The following is a 22,186-nucleotide window of genomic DNA, read 5'->3' as shown; positions in this document are numbered from 1 at the left end:
ATGTACTATGCAAATTATACACTGATTTATAATCCTTATAACATTTTATTTTTTCAGTAGTTTATTTTCTCACATTTAAAAATCCTACTGAGGTAGAAATGGCTTTAAGAAAGTTTAAATATGCTAATTACTTTGAAATCCAATCTAAAATAACCTTACGGGGCCTTTTGTAACTATTACTTTAAATTTTCATAATGATTCATGTCTGCTTCATCTTTGGTAAGTGTTTCTTAAAAGGCTGTTTCTTTAAGATATGCATTCTGCTTAAACAGCTCATTCATTCTAAGACGCTTATGGTTGTTCACTTGTTATGCTTATGATGGAAAGATTTACCACCATTCTCCTCCTCCCAAATAAATAATAAGGTTATTTATCTTAAACTTAAGAAGTAAGGCCAAAAACATTTCCCTTTAGGATTGACTGTGCACTTCAAGTAGATGCGAACAAAGCAGAAAAACAAGATGATTAAAGATCTTGGTCACTCTAAAATGTTACCTGAGGGGACTTTATTTTAAGGTCATTATGTGAGTAGTACCTTAAAAAGAAAGGAATAAAATACCTGGGGAGCAAGAAGTAAGGAAAGGAAACAGCAAAGAAGGACTCACATGTTATCATTCCTTTCATTTCTGTTTCTCAAATAATTTTATAAAATAAAGGGACAAATGTGGAATTTAACCTTGAGAAAACCATTAATGTGATAATGACTTTTAAGTTACTGAGTTACTGATTCAAACCTCTCCTTAATCCAGTAGTGAAGAAAAAAAAGGGATTGTAAATGGGCTTGATTTTTAAAGAAGGTTTTTCTTTTCTTTTCTTTTTTTCCAGCCAACTGGGCATTCTTAAGTCTCTTTCTTCACCATCACAATAGGAATTAGGCCTAAGAATTATAAGTTTATACAGACATAAAAAGAGGGAAGGAAAAGTTTAACAAGAGTTATCAAATTAACAAACATACTTACATATGTTCCAACAACACATTATTTAATTTATTTTCATCTATGATCAGGTAGAAACCAGAAGAAACATTTGTAGCTTAATAAATAATTTAATTTCTTGAATTTCTATGTAACATATAAATTTATTTTTACAGGATATATAGAGAGCATACTCATAGAGAGCAACAGACTTATGAAACGACTATAAAACACAAATTATAATTTGAGTTTAAAATTTCTCATTTTTACACTTGTATTTGTCTATTTTCCTATTGCTAGTCAAAGCAAAACCAAATATATAATTGTAAGTATTCTAAGAAAAAAAGCGCCTCCATCACCTACGCATGAGTTACATACATTCTAGATTGTACAAAATCAAGAGGGTAGGCAAAACTAAAGGGAAACACTATGTAAAAATGCACTTTTTACTGACTGTTGAACAGATCTGAGAGTATCTGAGTTTCAAATATGACTTGAACACCAGCAGAGGAAAATGACTCCATCAATTTTCCTATTTGGGTTCCCTCAAACTCTGAAACTGTAAAAGTTTTTGCAGTTCAATAGCAGATTATGTGAACATACCTCCACTACTTTGGTGGAAAGAATACACTAAGGATTCTAGTTAAGAGGAGCATATACTGCAAGGAATATGGACAACCACCCATGTATCCTAACATTAAGATGTCTTCATCCCAGTTGAGAATTAACCTAAACGGTCACATCTGATCTCCCCAAATTTAATCTCTCATTGACTAGTAAAGATAGATCCAAATTACTTTGCCACATTTTCATGCACTATGTAATAATGTCATTTCACATTAAATCTTTTTTTAATGACACAGCATGCCCTTTGAAACTTAATGTTATCTGGATTATGAAGGTTAAAATTTACACATCAATATTACATGTAATACTCTTAAGTTCATGTGCAGTTTTTCCGATTCTGTTCATTTAGTAGTGGAGAGAACATAGTGTAATGATTTTTTAAGAGTGATTGCCCTTGTTAAAAAGAGAATATGCTAAACACTTATGGACCACGGGGAATGCATCAATGAAGATAGTGAATGGTAGAAGAAACAACAGTACTTTACTTACTTTAACGAAGAATTCAGAAACATGAGTTTGTCAGTGGACCCAGAGGCTATTTAGAGAAAAATTTTCAAATGAGCAAGAGAAATACATACACACACACACACACACACACACACACACACACACACACACACACACACAGAGACATGTTTTATGTTCTGAGCCTAGAAGGAAGAAATGATCCTTGATAGAAGATTGGAATTGAGCTCCAATTTTTTTACATCCAAAATTATATCCATTTTCTATGGATGTGATGGAAATTTGATGATGACAAGGCACATTCATTTAGGATTAGGATTAACTCATCATCATATCATCCTTCTCTTGCTTTATTCAAATTTGGTTAGATCTTAAAGCTCCTTGTGACAGTATCTCAATTTATTAACATAGAATAACCTTTCACCTTGCTACCAATAGCAAGTAAGAGTAAAACTTTAAATAACCACTACCTAACTTTATTCTCAAAATTCTTCATATTCCTCCAAAGTCATATCATAAGTTATGAAACTGGCAAAATCATAATTGTTGAAAATCAAATATATAGCCACTTCTAAATCTTTGCCTAAAAAGAAACCTGGTGGGATTTTCTTTTTTTTTTTTTTTAGAAAAACATGTCAAATGTTTGTTTGTTCTTTTCCTGTACTGGATGAATTCTTAGTTATGTTGTAGGAAAAATAATTAAACATAAATCATAAATAAATTTACTGAAATAAGGCATCATTGCCAAATTACATAATTTCACACACCCCAAACTATTTTTAGAATGGGTGAAGACATGAGTAAGATTATCACAACAATGATAGCCAATTAGTTTTTATCTGAGCATGAATTATTTGTCATCATACAAAATTTTTGTTTACAGTATGCTGGGTCTCCCACAAAGCCAGGCCATTTTGGAAGGAGGCTTGTCTCTAGTAGAACCATAATTATCTCCAGAGTTTTTATGAATGAAGGTAGACAGTGGTAGACAAAACAATGCCTGTAAGTTATGTGGGTTTATCTGAATATCAGTTTCTGAGAATATCTTCTAAATCCAAACATCAGTAGCTTTTTAGGTGCTAGATGTCTTGAGACTCACACCCAGACGAACACCGTTTTACGCACATTAACAATTTTGTCTGGAATTTCAAGGGCTTTGTTATTTTACTCCTTTTTATAGACACAAGGTATCCTTGAACCCAAGATTAACATCTACTATTAAGGATAATCAAACTTTGATTATTGGTTACCTTCTTTGTTCAGAACAATAAAGAAGTGTAAAGGATTCATGATAAGGCAAGGAATAGCCTCTGTTTCCATTGATAAGCTTCTCCTTTTAGGGATTCTAGTTGCATCACCATCTTTTGGTAATAACTGTATATACTGTTAGAAAAGTTCCTCAGCAATAGGGAATGTGTGTCTGTCTGTAGATGGGATTTCTAACCTATTTAATAATATTTCACCTCTATTAATCAGCTATGTCAATAATGAGATTAATGACCAAGTTCAGATCAGAGACAGGAGGGGATTTTCCTCTTCTATGTCTGTGTATTCTCTTACTTCCAGTCAGTCATTTCATTTGTATGCTGATGCTATCCTTTAAATTTCAATATGCTTTCTTCTGGGACTAATGTTACAAACTTAACCTAATAAATAAAGAAATTAATCACGAGATTAAAAAAATACTCCTTACAAAAAAGAGAACTAGGGCATCATTCCAGAATCCAAAAATAATTCACAAATGTATGAATCAATGTTTTCCTAGAAATGGTGATCTTAATTTATATAAATGATATCTGAAAAGTTAATGACTATTCTAGGATAAACAAGACTTACAGTTTAAGGGTTGGCTCTCAGTTAATATTCTTGTTATAAAATGCTAGATAGCAATGAAATATGGAAGAAACCAGCATCTATATTTTAAGATTAAGTTGATAGGGTCCAAATACATATACTATGAAGAAAGTTATAATCACAAAGTGGTTTACTGTTTGAGCAATCGAGTGTTTAGCTATAGAAATATAGTAGATTCAGGTCTCTTAACTCATGTCTCAGATTTGTTTCATAGAATTGATCTAAACTTAAATCAGTTGTCTACATGAGATACAAATGTCTTCTCTGCCCACAGGAGACCTAAGGAATGCAGTACAAATTAAATAAGCAAAAGTTTTGAGCACCCAAATAAGGGGTAGGATGCTCATAAGCAGCAAGTAGAGGTTACACTAAAGAACCGGATGATCTTTTGAATCCACAATGTGTCGTTCAGAGCTCGAGCGGCAATTGATGAAAAACAGGCAATACCAAACAATCACGTATGTCCAAGTCTGGAAGTCCATTCTCTCCCCCAGCTTGGCTAACATATTCACACTTTCAACTGTGTTTTTACAACTAGAATATTCTTATCCCCCACAGCCCCCACTGAAAAAAGCGAAGGATGAAACCTAAGCACTAGGGGACATTGATTTTTTTCTCTTTTTATTGTGAGTTCTAACAGAACTTTTGTTAAACATAGAGCAACACATGACAGTTTCCTTCATTTCTTCTCACATGGAGCTGATAGAGGAATACTTGGGAGGAATGTTTCTAAAGCCATAGATAGCTTCTTTTGCATTTATTTCATTTTTTAAATATGACAAAGCATTAGAGGAAAAAGAAGTTTCATAAGTTGTGAGAATATCAAATATTACCCATCAATCCCTGAATCATGCTATTCAAAGTGCTTAAATCTACACTAAAAATAGAACAAAAAATGTACTCCCAATGCAGCTAAATTAACACCTATGGATGCCTAAAATATGACTGTGGTCTGATTACTTCCTCTACATTTATTCCACACTTCCATCGTGCACTGAAAAGAAAAATTAAAAAACAAACAGATAAATCAGGCCATTGCCACATTTACAGTTTTCTGAGCACTGGGGGAGTTTGGAATCCAGTCCAGTGAGGTACACTGCCACCAGTCCCTGACAGCTGTCCGTAGTACAAAGTAAACAATGGCCTTCTCAGATTCTGAAAATAACCCAATGTGCAAAGCTGACCTTAAAGTTTTATGTGTCCTTGCAGCTTCAGTTCTGGTTTGTGAAAATGTGACACAGATCCAAGGGGAGAGCACGGGAATAAAGAACAGATTATAGAGAAGGACCCAGGCGAGTTGTCAGGGAAATAAACAATTTTTAAGCAAATAATAATCAATGCACATCCCAAGGCTCCTTTACCTTGTCACACAGATACTGAGACCTTTTCATTGTTACAAATGCTTACACTTCTTCTTCATATATTTGCAAATTAACCTCACCCTCCCCAATGAACCCTATTGCAGTTTACACGTGTGTGTGTGTGTGTGTGTGTGTGTGTGGCCACCTTACTATTGTGACCAAAAGTGTAGAATTGTTTTCTCACTAAATGGTGGTAGGAATAAACCAAACGTACGATAGTCACTACACAGGCCCACAGATGATGACTGGGATGGGAGTTCCTACAATGAATCACTAAATTAATGTATAAGTTCTATTATCAGTGTTTTTATCACATTGATTTTTTTAAAAAACTAAAAGCTACATAGGTAATATTTCCTTTTAACAACTCTGCCCTCTGCAGATTCCTTTGTGATTGATTTTGCATCAACCGTCACATGAATATGAATTAGCTGCTTATGTCATTGATTTCAAACATAAAGCTAAATGGTAAGGGATGAATTTCTTGGGAGCATCAGCTTTCTGTTTTCTGAAAGATAGAATTACATAGCTAAAATAAAGCAAATTCTTTATACAGTAAAATTAATTATTTTAAATACTTTCTGATCTAATTTAAAAACTATTTTGTATAAATAATGTTTATTTTGAAAATACTGATCTCTGTTGGTATTCATATGTTTGACCTCCTGAGTTCTTAAACACCTTGATATTAATAAGTGTTGCTTACCTCCACAAACTGAAACCACTTAATTCTTAATGTAGTGTTGAAAATTAAATACAAGGGAGTTAACATTTAATTACAAGGGGGCCGCACAATAAGTTTCACAGATTTTCTCTGACTCTTTAGAAAATAACATTTTGTATAATACAAGGTGACAAAACATATTTGATGACACATCCTGTCCTTCCCTTTGGTTTGGAAGCCTTCAGTGTAAATTTCATTTTGACTTGCGTTGATTCACTCTTTTGAATTAACTTGCCTGGCATTTGCACAGAATCTCATTTGCAGAGAAATTATAGAGGGAAAAGAGGAAGTAGAAGATTAAACAAAAACAGCCACAAACACATTCATGCCTTTCCAGGAAGTGATCAAATATAGGGCTTGATTTTTTTTGTTTGTTTTTGTTTTTTGTTTTTTTTTCTTTTTTTGTTTTGTTTTGTTTTGTTGTTTTTATATATATTTATATTTATATATATGTATATATATATAAGGGTACATCAACTCATTTAAAAAACGGAAATAACACTCTTCCCCAATTTCATGCCCTTGATCTTCTCTTCTTAGTACTCTGTAGTGGTCACTGTGAAGTGATTAGCACACCTTTGGGTCTAGAGTGTATTCTGAAGAGCAGTGACTTGAATGTTAAGACAGTTAGACCCGCCCCCACCCCTGCACAGAGTTTACACATCATGCCGCCATTAGAAAGGTAGAGGTGGGGAATGAGGTGGGACAAGGAAGAGATTCAGGGCTCTGACTGGTGGGGCCCTCCTATGAACAAGTGTTCTTCTCATCTTTTTTTTTTTTTTTTTTTTTTCCCCGAATGGCAATGCTGGCATTTGTTGCACTGTTCTCTGAAGGCCGACATGGCCCAGTTGATCCTAGGCAGAACCCGAGAAAGAATCCGGTGCTCCTTGTCCCATCGGATAGATTTGTCCAAGCACCCCAAGGAAATGTTAAAAGCAAAGTAAAATTTTAAAAAAGGAAATAAAATAAAAACCCATTCTAAAACTAAACTAATGAAGCAAAAAAGGGTTTTCTATCTACACATCAGTCTCTTCTTTAAAAAAAATGTAAATTTACAAATTCCAACGACATATAAAACAAAGTCAAAAAATGTAATGGTAAAAGACATGGTAAAACAGGAGGACACTGATGCTACAAAGAAATTCCAAAAAACATATGTACAAGACCCTGTTTTTCCTCGTGTTCTAGAGATTGTAATGCATGTTTTTTAACAGCAGCAGTCGAGGATTTAGTTCCAGGCACTGGACTGCAGATTCCACTCAACCTCCCAGGGACGGGATGTCCCTTGCTTTTCTGTCACCATATCACACTGGATATACTGGTCTCCCTTGGCAACAGCGGCAGGATGGCACTGTTTGTGTGGGCCTCATCTGGATTCTGCTCCCTGCTCGATTTTGTCTGTGGCCGCTGCCCGTTGATGAGTGTCATAGGGATGTTACAGTAGGTATGCTGATTGCCTATGGAGGTAAGAGGCAGGGTGCCGGTAGGAGGTACGTCGTACTCATAGCTTCGGTAGTAGTGTTTCTGACGCATTTGTGAATGGTACGTGTTGTGAAAGGTAGAACGGAGATCTGGATGGGCAGTGGCTAGAGCTGTGGAGGTGGCCGCAGCCATGGAAATGGCCGAGACAGTCTGCAGCTCCCCAAAAGGCCCTTGCTCACTGACATCTAAAGCCTGCTCATGTGTAATGGGTTCTATCCTCTTAAAAGGCATTTCATACTGTAAACGTTTCCAGAACTTGGAGTTCAACTTGTTGCATTTTGGTCCATGCCATTTAATGACCGTCAGGAGCTTGATGGTGTGCTTCAGGGCCTCCACCTCCTGGTAGTTCATAATTCCTCTCAGTTCACTGCATTCAATTAGAATCACTTTAATTTCTCCAGTCACAAGCATATTTCGAAGTCTGGTTTCCAGCTCAAAGATGCTCCAGCCCCTTCTAACTACGTAATTTGGGGTCATGACAATAATCAGCCGCTTGCTTTGATCTACACATCTTGCCACATCTTCAATGTATGCTACAAAAGATAAAAGAGTGCATCAAAATGAGTGAATGGAAAATTTGGTCCAGAAAGTCCTAGTAGATTCTCTTTCAGAAATTAAATGAAACTAGTTCACTGAATAGAGTTTGGGACTTGCTTCTCCTAATGTCAGCAATATTTTTTTTTCCCAGTACAAATCTCTCATTTGGTTTCTTTCAATGTCAAGGCTCACAAAATGAGATGCTTTATACAGTAATGGAGTATCTTTTCTCTGAGCTAGCAAAAATTAAATTTCATGTGAACACACAAAGACGTTTCTTTCTAGGGAAACTAACAGATACAAATTTTGAAGTAAAGAACCAAACATTAAAATTCCATGAAAAAGTGATGACTACACAGACACTCACATGAATATGCACACTCTCAAATGAAAACATTAACTTACTTCCAGTTGGGATTAAATCTCTATCTGGTATAAACAACTTATATCCATAATGCTTTTCAAGCATATCAGGTAGGATTTCAAGGGCAAAACGTTCTTCTTCCCCAGTCTCTTGATTCCACTGGTCAGGATCCACTTTGGTGTATGATAAGTATGCATCATAATCTTTATTGTCTGTCAAAAAATTCCAAAGAAAAGTCGAAGTCACTACTCTACAAAGATAACAATAGGACATGAAAACATGCACTTTTTTTCATAAACATCTCCAAATGTCCCATTTCTGAAAGACCAAAAAATGAAGGCTTCATTAAGTTTCACTGAGTTCAATGGTGCCAAATATTCTAAAACTAGTTTGGAGGTACAAAGGGTTGAATTTTGATTTGTTGTTGTGAAAAAAGTAGGAGAAAAATCAATGAAAAGAGTAATGAAATGCAGACTTCCTTTTTTTTTTTTTTTTTTGGGACACAGTCTTGCTCAGTTGCCCAGGCTGGAGTGCAGTGGTGTGATCTTGGCTCACTGCAACCTCCGCCTCCCAGGCTCAAGCCATTCTCCTGCCTCAACCTCCCGAGTAGCTGGGATTACAGGTGCACGTCACCACACCCAGCTAATTTTTGTATTTTTAGTAGAGATGGGGTTTCACCATGTTGGCCAGGCTGGTCTTGAACTCCTGACCTCAGGCGATCCACCCTCCTCAGCCTCCCAAAGTGCTGGGATTATAGGCGTGAGCCACCGCACCCGGCAGAATTTCACCATTTTTGATGCACAGATCACAGAGAATCTTGACTGCTTGTAAAAGCCATATGTTTGGATATCAGTATGCTCTTACGTTCAACTGATCCTACCCTTGGCCATTTTACCCAGTTGAAAAAAGAGAGAGAAAATGGCAACTGACTTAATTGTGGAGGAATGATTTTTTAGATTATGTGTGCTGTGTTGATTTTCTGTTGGGGAGAAAATAAAACCAAACTTGGGATAATTAATTTTTTACTAGGAGTCAGTTCTTGCATATTGGGACGGAGAATATTATTAAAATGAATGATTATAGAAAGACATTATTTTTCTGGTCTCCACTCATCTTACACATAAAATATTGCCAAGTTATTTTTCATCATGTTAATCAGTTTGTTCATAAGAATCAAGAAGTAGAATGTAAATAAAAGAAACTTAGTTCTAAAATCTCATTTCTCTCCTTACTCTTCCCCCTTTTTACATGAGAAAATTTTAAATATTTGAGGACTACTGTCGTTTGTTATCTTTATCTTAATTTTTCTAATATACCGTCTCAGATTTCTCACTTGTTGTTTCTAAGAATAAGAAATCATTTATCCTCCGGATAGTCTTTCTTTGGTCAATTTCCTTTTTCGACTAAGATATCAAGATTCATAGTTCACTTAAATTTTAAATACTGTTGATATGCTGAGTCTACCAATATCAATGTCTTTAGCTCTCTATTGCACTTCCCTGATGATAGGCAGTGTATTACTTGATGATTAGATCAAGTTAAATTGAAACACTCATAAATTTCAGAATAAAATGAACTCTGCATTAAGCATAGAACTTAAAATATTTGGGCTATGAAACATCAACGATAGAGGGACATTCTTGACCGTTGCTCTGGGTGGCTTTGGGACAATCCTTTTGACTTCAAGGACACTAAAATTCACTTCCTGAGATATATACATGTGTGTTAATTCTAGTAGTCTGATAATTTTGAGCCATCTAGAAATCATTCTATGATTATAACTTTTCAGGGCAAACTCAGAAAAGTGTTTGCTACATGTAAAGTTAACACAGGTATATAAGGCACTAACAACTTCACTATAGGATACTTGGAATAAAAACTTCAGCTATAGAAGAGTTTTTTAAACAGCAGCTTTTAGGGCAAAAAAGTTTAAGAAAAACAATCATACCAAATGTGTCATATTTTGGCATTTCCTTGATTCTTTAGCCAGCATATAGTTGTACATTTTAAAAAACAAAATCTAGTTTTCTCCAAAAATAATTATTATATTTGCTATAGAAAAGCTATATGCCCATAGGCCAGTACAATCTATAATTGTACCACTCATTGATGTAAACACTTTAGTTGAATAAGAAATCATGAAAGCACACAATAAAGTCAGTACATAATATCGGTTAATAATTAATTAAAATATTCATTAACTATTCACATGCATTACCTATGAGATATTAAACTTTCTTTACAATATTGGTCATTAGTTTCTAGCCTAGCAGGAGATGCAGACAAATCAATAGTACATTCCTAAGAGATAAATGTATTACTAAGGGTAGTTCAGGAGTCACAGGCTAATAATGGAAGGACTCCTCAGGCCAGATTGTGGATTGTAGTATTATTTTGGGCATATGCTATTTTCTTTCTGGTAATCTGTTCTTTTCCAGTTTGCCACAAAGTAGTGCAAAGTGGTGAAACTCCCCTCAACTGGGGTTGTGTAATAATTAGATCCTCATTCATTGCCTCATGTCTTCTCTAGGCTTAAGATTATTTTAAAGCCATATCAACATATGAACACCAGTAAGAACAGAGCATTCAGAAATCAGACGAGATGTAAACAACTGGTCCACCCATACTGGTAAATTTCAGATAAATATCACCTTTGCTTATATAACATTATGTTTCTGATTCCCCTGCTTCTTTCATGGAAACCTCTCTTCCAACCCATAAATACCGTCTTTCTGCAAGATGTTTTCTGCGGTCCACTTCATTTTTCTTTCAGCCCACTTTCCCTTAAAAATATCCTTTCCTTCCATAACATCAACTTCCATAACATCACTTCTGTGTAGATGCCTCCTCAATTTGGATGCACGATCCTGTTCTATTTCTCCTGAATTATGACAGTCCCCCACTCCTACCTGTAACCTGAACACTTTAATTTGCATCTTCATCATGCACCTCACACTTCACATGCTCACAACGTAACAAGCTTCCCATCTCAAGCTCTGTTCTTCATCTTTTATTTATTTCATTTTAATTTTAGTAACATAAAAATCTCATTTCTTTAATGTCAAAACTTCAGATGCGCGTTCCACCTATCCCTTATCTTTACTAATAATCTCATCGCCATTCATTGGTACAAATCTATTGGATTCTATTTCCATTCTAGGTTAGGCCCTACTCATATCTCAGCTGTTATAATTATATTTGAGTGGTCTTCCCGTTCCATTTCTTTCTCCTTCTGGAGAAGAGAGTCACCAAATTTACCTTCCCAGACCTTACCACTTATCATGTGTTATGGTGGCTTAAAAAATATCTGTGGCTACTTATTGTCTAAATAATCAGCAGCTGCATTTTTAGCTTGTTTTCCTTGAAGGTTAGCCCGATTTCCCTCAGTTGGAAGTGATGATTTTTCCCATGTATTATATGATTTTGCTTATATATTATCTTCTCTCTTAGACTATGAGATCCTTAGCTCAGGTATGTGACTGGGGCTTAGTAGATGCTCAAGTTTATCAGTTGATGAAATGAACGAATGGCCTTTCATTTTGGTATCACATGACTCACACCCGATAGCTAATTTTGAGATTTTTCCCAAGACTCGGATCATTTCTCAGGAGAGACTGCTTTGGAGATGTAGACTCCATGCTGCTCTGACTTCTCAAGGAATTACTAGGAGCTGTGGTTCAGAGTTTAGCAAGGCTCCTTTGGAATACTCTTGAACTGTAGCTTCTTACTGTGATTCATGAAAAGACATTAGGGTTGGCCAGGTGCGGTGGCTCACGCCTGTAATCCCAGGACTTTGGGAGGCCGAGGCAGGCAGATCACAAGGTCAGGAGATCGAGACCATCCTGGCTAACACGGTGAAACCTCGTCTCTACTAAAAATACAAAAAAATTTAGCCAGGCGTGGTCGTGGGTGCCTGTAGTCCCAGCTACTCGGGAGGCTGAGGCAGGAGAATGGCGTGAACCCGGGAGGCGGAGCTTGCAGTGAGCCGAGACTGCACCACTGCACTCCAGCCTGGGTGACAGAGCGAGACTCCGTCTCAGAAAAAAAGAAAGAAAGAAAAAAAAGGCCTTAGGATCTGTGTAAATGCCTCTAGGAAAGTGGTTTTCAGACTTGAGCATGAATGACCATCATTTGGAGGGCTGAGCCCCACCTCTAGAGTTTCTCATTCAGTAGGTGAAGAGTAGGTTCCTAGAATTTATATTTATAGCAAACTCTCAAGAGATGCTGCTGCTGATTGAGGGACCACACTTCGATAAACTCTGTTCTAGAACAGGATATAGGCATGCAGAGGTCTCAATGACACCAAACAACTGCAGTTATCTGCCAGGTATTTGACCACAACATCATAAAAACTAAACCTTGCCCCCTTGGCTCCATGATAGATCGTCCTAATACTTAGAGGAGATATACTCCCAATAAAATAGCTAAGAATTCATGTTTTTATCAAAAAGGGGATAAATTTTTGCCTAGACTAATATATGAAATAACCATATTAATCTTAAATGAAATTTAGGAATTGGTGCTATGACATCAGTTAGTTTTCTATCTCCTTATGTCATCTGGATGTATTTATAGCACTTAAGTTAATATCTCCCAGTTATAATGGAGTTGTTTCCAAGTAGATTATACTGGTAGAAAGCCTCTTTCAAGCATCTGCAGCACCATCCTCAAACCAATGGGACACTTGAGTGATATCTAATTTCTCTCTTTCTCCAGAGTCTGCATCAGTGCAGTAATGGGTTAGGCATTTATTTACCATCAGAAGCAAATCCATGATTTGAAAAGTTGTCAGACTGGAAGCAGAGTGCCAGATGCCATACTAAATTCAGCAATGTTTTTTGACTCAAAATCATATGGATTCTAAGGTGTCTTCCCTTTTTCAATTACCAACTGTATATGCATCTTGGATAGTACGCCTTAGATTGTTTTGATATAAGTAAGAACATAAATTGACATAGTTTAATGTGTATGAACTTCATATGACTGGTGAAACTTTGAAAAGCTGACATCTTTATAACCATGAAAAACAAAATTATGCTAATATTTTTAAAGGCTAGGGCTAGGATAATTTAAATTCAACTTTCATTTATAAACAGCTTAAAAGTAGTTATAGGTTGGTACAAGAGTCTATTTCTTATTCTGAGCTTTATTCTCAAAATCCTCTGCAATTTAAGCCATCAACTATAATTCTGTTCACAGCAGAGATGAAAAACAGCTGGTATACACACTCTTTGTAGTAATTCTTTATAATCTGCAATGTAGTCATTAAGTTACTCTTTCTTATGACTTTCAAAAGACCCTGGCAGATATGCTCCACCAGAAAACCAAAACCAAAAACAAACAAACAAAAAACAAGACCCAATCATTCAACTAGTTGTTTGGTTACTTGAAGTCAATCAACAAGTCCAGCAGATATTTCTTCTTAAATTGAATTAACTAAAAGCTTTGATGTTTTATAAAAACATTTTTGAGAGGAAAGAAGGAAGTTTGGACTCTGTGGCGTTAACAAATAAAAAATATGAATTTAAAATATTAAGAACTCTTGATGAAGAAGGAAAAAATGGAATTATGTTCAGGAATGAAAAGAGGGTTTGGAAAGGTTATAGATAAATGCACCTTTCTCTTTAACATATGAGAGGATAATACCCTCAATGTTCTTTAAAAGGACTGAGGAAGCAAGGAATCTGCAGGATTATTTTAGAATAACACAGCTTTTAAGAAAATGTAGGTTGAAGACTCACTTTTCAAGTTGAAGGTAGTGGCTGTATTGGATTTGGCTAGAAAAAAGATTTACTGACAATAGAAATGTTTTAAGTATGACATCTGGTTTGGGGGAGTTTTTAACCTCTAAACACTTACTGAATAGTTGTCAAATGTTTTTGGCAGCTGGTCATTCCTTTTTTTTTTTTTTTTTTTGTTCTCAAGTATATATGAATCACATAAGTGAAATTGACTAGTGGCAGAGGCCGTCATTCAGTAAATGGATTCCTAAAATGAAACTGGAGGAGGGTTCAAAGATAAATTGTATATTTCATCTTTTTTTAATCCTAAAAGTTGATTTTGTATGTTTAAGTGTGGCATATTATCACAGAAAACTGTGATAATTAAAAATTTGCATTGATAAAATTTGAATAAATTATAGTTTTCAAAAAGTAAGTCACATTTCTTCTTATGTCTCAGATTTGCCATCATATGCTTTCTCAATTTTTCAAGATAGGATTTTTCAAATAAAATTCTCTTCAGAGATCATATATCTTTGAATGAATAAACATTAGATGTATAAAACCTTAATGGTTTGATTTTATGATTATTGAATGTCAATGTCTTAATAAATTTTGCTTTTCATTTCAATTCTGCTATGACAACCTCTGGCAATTGTTGTAAAATAAATTTGCTTGACTTGTACAGTTTGAAGTATTTACAGTACTGTTCTAATTCACATGTTGTGCCATTTGGTACTTTTCTGGATTATTTGAATCTATAAGTTCCCAAACACTTAAATTTGATACTAGTTAAAATATCTGTGGTATAAAGTAGTGAAAAAAACACCCAGAAGCTTAGCTCAAATCTTGATTGCCATAACTTTTTATATAACTCATTTGGGACTATATTTCCTGATCTATAAAATAGCACCTTCCTGAAGATGTCTAAAATTAAATGAGACCCCATCATATAGCAAAATGCCTGGTCCAAAGGAGTCATTCTATAGATATTTATTTCCTTCTCTTGTATCCCTAAGAGGGCAGCAGGCAACATAGATTCAGAAGTCTTAAGGGGATAAAAAGTAGCAGAATAGCAAAGGGAGCACAAGATTTGGGATAAGAAGCCTCGGTTCCTACCATTTAACAGTTAATGATTTGAGGCAAGTCATATACCCAGAACAACTCTACATCTCTCCTTCTGGGATCCAAAAACTTGTTCTAGCTTCTAAAGATTATTCCTGTGTATGTAAATGGTCTAACTACCACCACCACCCACCCCCCGACCAAAAAAAAAAAAAAAAACACCAAAAAAAATCCCTATAAGGTTTTTAAATAATTTGCAGAGGTACTATGTTTCACTGATGGACATGAGGACAATAATTCCTGAAACTATGAATAGTGAGTGACCTTGTCATTGAAAGAGAAAAAGAAATTCTATGGCCTAAGATTTCATAGATGCCAATGTGCTTAATATGCCTGAAATGGAACAGATGTTCACATTTTCTGAGATGGAGGTGGAGATTATAAAAAATTGCTCTAACTAATTTTGTTCAATGCCTGTAATAACTCCCAACGTAGGACTAGGAGATCTCTTTCTTCATCTTTAAAATAGGATTCGTGTTAGTGATTACAGTGTTCTTATAAGCTTGCCCTGGCGTCATTATGAGTAAGCATGCCCCACATACTTCATAGTCAGAGAAGGAAAAAAAGCTGAAAACAACAACAAAAACCATTTTACACTCTGAAAAAAATATATAAAGTAGGATTATAAACTTTAAACAAAACTTGAAGGGACACTCCATTCAGAGACATGGAGGAGCAAAGGAGTCTAACACTGTTGTGATGTCTGTATTGTTTTTTAAAATCTTTCCAGCATAAATGGTGGTGGTACTTTGTTAGTATAAGTTCTACTCTAAAGACAGTAGCTTGCCCTTATTAGGATGGTCAGCAAGCATTTAACTAAAATGAGGCAACACTCCAGAGGCAGTCACTACAAGCACTTAAACTATATTTCTGATCAAAAGTAGATGCTTCATCAATTAACACAATGGATATTAGAAATCAAGTTTCATTGCTAAAGATAGTGGCTTTTTACTGTGTACAATGGGTCTTGGAAATGGTATTTCCATGGTAAAATCAGTGTTAATCAAGACATATGAATTACTTAACACAATTTAGAAACACATCCCCACCCTTACAAAAATCTAGCAGGGCCAGTGGTCTGCCCCCTTGGAGAAGATCTTCTAGGCTTAATTCCAAAATGGTCTTGATGAAAATTATTCTTGGATGTCAACAGAAGGTGAGTTCAATCCTACCACTGGAGTATTGCCACATTTGCCTTGGGAGAAAATTTCTTGCAAGGTTTCTGAAAAGCATGCACACATGCAGATTCATACATGCACACAAACACACACATATACAACAGAATTGGAACTTCTTCTGATTTATAAGTTGAGTGATAAGGCTGTCGGCTAATAAATATTTTTCTGGCAGAATTTATCCAAACTTTCTTTCCTTTTATTGTGGAATCAAAGTGGTAGGGGGATAGCGTATCTTCTCCTCCCCTTAACCATTGTGGTTACTTCATTTTCCCCAAAAAACTCAGAGAATTATGCAAGATTACATTGTCTTAGGTTCATTCTCAATAGCTGTGTTATTACAAAGACTAACATCTTATTCTAACTAGAACTCTGCATGTTGAGATCCCATGGGGGTGGCAATGCTACAAAAGTAAGGTGGGTCACCCTTTGATGGCAATTGCTTTCTGAGCTAAGTCTAGACTGTTCTAGCAGGCAAAATGGAGGCATTTTAAAAACTGGAACAGTAAATTTGTACTTAGATAATTCTGTTAGAATGTGAAGGATAAGATAGAGAAGTAGAGAATGAAAACAAGAGGGTGGTGTAGGAGGCTTGGACAAAGCAGTTGCAATTAAGGGTAAGGAAAATATCTATTTTTGAGAGGTGCAATTGACTGATATTGATGACTAATTAGAAATGGCACATGAGGGGAAAGTGTGGCCAATGAGATAGAAGGTGATACAAGGAACTGAGGTGTAAAATGGAGGATGACAAAGAATGAGTATGGGCAGGGAGTGTTGTGGAATTAGAAATGCTAAGGACTGAATGCAGGGGAGATAATAAAATGTAAGGTTATATAGAGGGGAACAAGGAGTGATGTGAACGAACTGAGAGAGAAAAGCATCAATATGTTCTATCTTTAAAAAATATTAGAATCCTTCTATATCAATCATAATCCTTCTGATAAAGAACTGATATAGCCAGGTAATGCCTTTTGTAATGACTCCAAAGGAACTGAGTGAATGTGTCCCTGATGCCAGAAACTCCATCTGCAAGTCTGATAAAATGGCTGTAAATCTTGGAATTTAGAGCCATTTAGACTGGAGCTTAAATTCTGTCTTTCTAATTGTGTGATTCTCTGATTATTGATAAAGTAGTCAACACATCACTTGTTATTCAATAAATGGCCATTGAATCTATTATTATCATATTGCTATAGTAGGATATTATTAAACATTTTTCCCTGGTTATTTTTCACACTTTTTGCCTTATCTTACTTTCAAAAGTATTTTATAAATTACCCCTTCAGGGAAGGTAAATATGATAGCCATGAATAAAGAAGGCATTACTCAGGTTTGATTCTAAATTACATTTTTTAAAAGACAAGACAAGAATTTACAAAGCCTTGGGTTTTGTTGAATAGCCATCTCTTCTTTGGAAGAGGAAAAAGCTTGCAGAGCTAGGAAGCATGGGGATTTGATGATGTCAGAGAAGTTTTTCACTTTTGGAAGAGTAGACCATTCTTTGACCATAAAAGCATGTATAGGAGGCTCTAAGGGGCTGTGACTAAGGTTTACAGCCTGCATGGGTTTCTGAGAAGGGGCCCTCAGGGCCACAGAGAGGAGAAGAGGATAGCAGAACTTCATATGGTTTGAGGCAGAATCTGAGAAGGGCGAGGATTTGTGTCAAGTTTCCCAGGGAAAATCTTGGGAAACTGTAAACTTCGTAGAGAAATCCTGCACTCAATGTGGAAACTGTATATGAAAGAGGCAAAGGATGAAGAAGATGATTACTTTTTTTTTTTTTAATGGGAAGGTGGGTATGCGTGTAGCCGAGTTTATGGGACTAGAAACACAGGTAAGAATGTCTGAAATTCCCAAGGGAGAAACATCTGGGCAAGTGTGTGAAACTTGTGACTGGAGGCCATGACAAGGATCTAAGCCTTCAGAAGTCAGTGCTCAACATGTCCAAAGACCAGGTGGTAGTATCTCAAGTGAGGAAGGGATGGCATATGCACCAGGTGACTTTTTCCTTTACCAGAAAGCTACATATGAGTTCCCTAGAAACAGGTTTAAACAAGAGTAAAAGAGAAGAAGGGAAATGGAATATTCCAATTTTCAACTGAGTGTTAACCCACAAGAAGCTGAATTCCAAACCAGAAGTGACGGAGTAATCTTGCAGAAGCAAGGTTATAAGTTTTTTCTCAGTAGAAATGGGAACTTGAGAGCCACGCTGAATGGTTTTAGAGCACTAGAGAATTAAAGAAAGTTGCAATTATACACTTCTAACTTTTGTTAAGATATAGATTTTAAAGTTGCTATATAATTATTAGTACTGCTGTATGGTTCTGATAAAACAGTGTCTCTGGAAGTTCTAGAGGTTAGGTGTGATGCAGCGGGAGGTACGAGTTAAGAGTGGGGCCCTGACCACCATTTCAGCAGGAACGGGTCTGCTTTAATATAGGGAGGCTGAACATGTGATTGCGGTTCTAGTAATAATTTCTTCCCATAAAACCATTTGAACAATCACTGCCTTGACAGTCTTTGCTTCCCCCTGCCCCCCGCTTTTTAGGGGAATAACTTGTACATTAACATTTTCCAGATGACAATTAAGTTTGTTATCTTGGTTTTCTTTGGGTCTAATTCATTTTCAGTGGCATTTCAAGAAAAGCCCTAATAGTTAGACCCTCGATTGTGCTTAAGATGGCCTCAGAGACAGAGTTCTAAGAATTGCTAAAGGATTTATTAACTAAATTGCTTTCCAAGAGAACCTTCTCATCTGTTAGAATACTGTTTGTTAGTGTCTGTCTGCTTTGTTTTCTTACTTAAAACATTTTTTAAAAAACTGAGAACCCAGCAGCTTCAGAACAGCAATGAAATCTGGTAAGGCTACCCAAGTCAGTCACTGAAGTGTTTACAATTAGCAGGACCCACTAAACGAAACTTCGAATCACTGAAAGTTCAACTGCGTATGATTAATTCATTTTCATTATATTCCAGAATTTTCTACATTCAGAAAATGACAGATTACTGCCCTAGAAATTGATAGTTTGGTAAAATGATTCATCTCATTCAGAACACAAACATATTCAAAACAGGGTTAATAGAAAAGGGGAGACTTGTTTAGGTAATGTGCTTTTTCAAATACCATGTACTGTGCTAATTGTGCAAACAACAGCAGATCTTTAGATTATACTGAACATACTAAATTTTAAAAAAATAAAAATAATAGAGAGTATCTGATAAGATAAAGGCTTTGGGAATAGACTTATTTTCAAATCCCATCTTGGACACTTACAGTATTTGTGTTATCTTCTTGAGTAAGTTATTTAACCTCTGAAAGTCTCAGTTGCCTTATCAGTAAAATGGAGATTACAATATTGACCTCAGGATGTTTGTGAGGGTTAGCAAGAATGACTCTAAGAATGCCTAGCACTATGCTTGGTGCTCATTCAACAGTAGTTCCGACAATGGCAAAGTCCTTATATTTCTTTAAAACAGCAGCAATAGTAATAATAATAATTTGCATCAATAGGCAAGAAAGTTAGAAACAAATAGGCAAATCAGCAATTAAAAACTTAAGAAAAAGAAATGGTTTTGCTGCAGCTCAGGCTTCACCCTAATGGGAAGGAGAGAAGGGTAAACCAAGAGGAGTGTTAGGCATTCTGAATAAACCACTTCTCTTTACAAACCTGCAAAACTAGTTTTGCTTGTGGATTTATTATTTCAGAGGACCCTGGAAACGTGGCAACATAGGCAATTGCCTCATTTTCCTTGGTACCATTTACTGCAAAACTGAAAATCACTGAAAAAAAACAGTATATAAATATGATGAGACCGGGTGCAGTAGCTCGTGCCTGTAATCCCAGCACTTTGGGAGGCCGAGATGGGGGGATCACCTGAGGTCAGGGGTTCAAGACCAGCCTGACCAACATGGTGAAACCCTGTCTCTATTAAAAATACAAAAAATTAGCTGGGTGTGATGACGGGCGCCTGTAATCCCAGCTACTCGGGAGGTTGAAGCAAGAGGATCGCTTGAACCGGGGAGGCGGAGGTTGCAGTGAGCTGAGATCGCGCCATTGCACTCCAGCTTGGGCAACAAGAGTGAAACTCCACCTCACTAAAACAAAAAAATGATGAAGAAAGCTTTGTCATCTGTACTATTCATTGTCAGTTTGCATATGCTTCCCATCTTGCTGGTTTATCTTAGTTTATTTTCCTTTTTGGTCATTTTTTAAAAACACAAGTCTAATGTGCAGTTTAGGGAGCTGAATTTTAAGGACTCCATTTTCCTCTTAGATTGTACACATATTCATTGGTGACCAGAAGCAAATACTAATTATGATTTCCACAAAACAATATTTATTTGTCTACTTACAGTAAAAATATGAGATGCATTACTATGAAATTAATGTGCTTGTGCATTTTTCTGTTGGTCCACACTTGGAATAAAAATTAGGCTATCTAAATATAGCTAAATAAACAAGATTGAAAAGACTGCTGGATGAATTTAAAATACTCAGTACAGTTTATTATAACGGATCAGTCTAGACAGGAGCAAATTGAGATTCGCTTCAAACTACTGGGCTAGAAAACACAATTAAAAGAGACACTCCTTACCTAAAAAAAAAGTAAAACTGGCCTTTCAGTCCTGATTACAAGGTGAGAGAAAAGGAACACTCTGATGGCATTGCAATCAGTGTTTGTAATTTGTAAGTGTTTGGAATACAATTCTAAAATGGATAGGTGTTGCTTTACAACTTTCAGAGGAAAATACCTACAGTACTGGCTCTAAAGCATCACACATTTCCTTACAAAAGAGAAATTTACAAACTGAGCATTGAAAGAATATACGAGCTGCTGCCATTGATTATGCACGTAACTTTTTTCCCCTTCATAAAACAAAGACAAGAAAGAAATTAGAACATTCAGAAAGAACAATAAAAGAGGTAACATCCTACCTCCATCGAGCTCTTCAGCTCCAAAATGATTCCTGTAGAAGAGCATGATTTCTATCTTGTAACACTTGTAGATGGTCACCAAACATACAAGCAGCAAGAGGATAGCACCAAGGCCTCCAGCAAGTTCCACTGTGTACATTAGCTCTAGAAAGAAAAAACCACAATGGGGAATTGTATTCACATCCAAAATCATAAATTAAACTCAGTTTGATTTCACATTTTCCTGGATGAGATCAGATGTGGGTTAACGGGTTGACACAACCCCTTTCCTTTTTGCATGAGAATTTGACCTTTTGATAACTTTCTAGCTCTGTTTCCTTGGTAACTAGATAAGGTGGTATGTGACAACCATGTTGCTAAGCAACATTGCTTGTGGTAAAAATGAACCTTGGTTGGTAGCTTGTATTTGGATTAAGAGAATTGTAAATATCTGATTGGAAACTATAATATTGGGTTTAACAGAGTACCATAACTCTCTTATATAAATGTATCACTTGTGGAGATCCCGGAAGCTATGCTTATGGGGTTGATAAAATAAATACTGATTCCTGTGGATATGAAGCTTTTAAGCCAGGATGACTTTTGGCCTCTCCCAATGAGAATCTTGATCCCTCTCACTTGAGCTGTCACCTGTGGGTTGGGGGCCAAAGAAAGGTGAGAGGTCAAACAACACAGTTTCAGGAGAGCACTGTGGATTGTTGCATAGAATGTTGGGAAGACTATCTAATGAATGCTGTCTGCTGACTCCTGCCAGGAGCAATAGCTCCTCTGCTGTATCTTCCTGAATACAGTGATACCAAGGTGGTCTACCATAATCTTGGAGGCTGAATGCTTTTTGGGTGTAAGAAGTAGGCCTCCTAGTGGATGGGACAGTATATGAATATGTTGGTGGTGGTTT

General features: G+C 36.1%; 1 protein-coding gene across 2 annotated transcripts in view; it reads right to left on the bottom strand.

Annotated features, from left to right (window-relative positions):
* Nucleotides 1-6,350: 6,350 nt before the first annotated feature.
* Nucleotides 6,351-22,186, bottom strand: part of IL1RAPL1 (interleukin 1 receptor accessory protein like 1) — a 1,365,259-nt gene continuing 1,349,423 nt past the window's right edge. The window contains exons 9-11 of one of the 2 annotated variants that reach the window (XM_009438881.5): nt 21,289-21,432; nt 8,370-8,540; nt 6,351-7,960 (exon numbers count right to left, since the gene is read on the bottom strand). In XM_009438881.5, the coding sequence (XP_009437156.1) occupies nt 7,242-7,960; nt 8,370-8,540; nt 21,289-21,432 (1,034 nt within the window). In that variant the 3' untranslated portion in view covers nt 6,351-7,241. The remainder of the gene's footprint in view (nt 7,961-8,369; nt 8,541-21,288; nt 21,433-22,186) is intronic. The other variant, NM_001009038.1, reaches the window with a different exon arrangement.

The sequence above is a fragment of the Pan troglodytes genome, chromosome X (genome assembly GCF_028858775.2).
Source record: "Pan troglodytes isolate AG18354 chromosome X, NHGRI_mPanTro3-v2.0_pri, whole genome shotgun sequence".
NCBI lineage: Eukaryota > Metazoa > Chordata > Mammalia > Primates > Hominidae > Pan > Pan troglodytes.
Note: the sequence above shows the minus strand (reverse complement) of the source record. Positions and strands in the feature narration are given on the sequence as shown.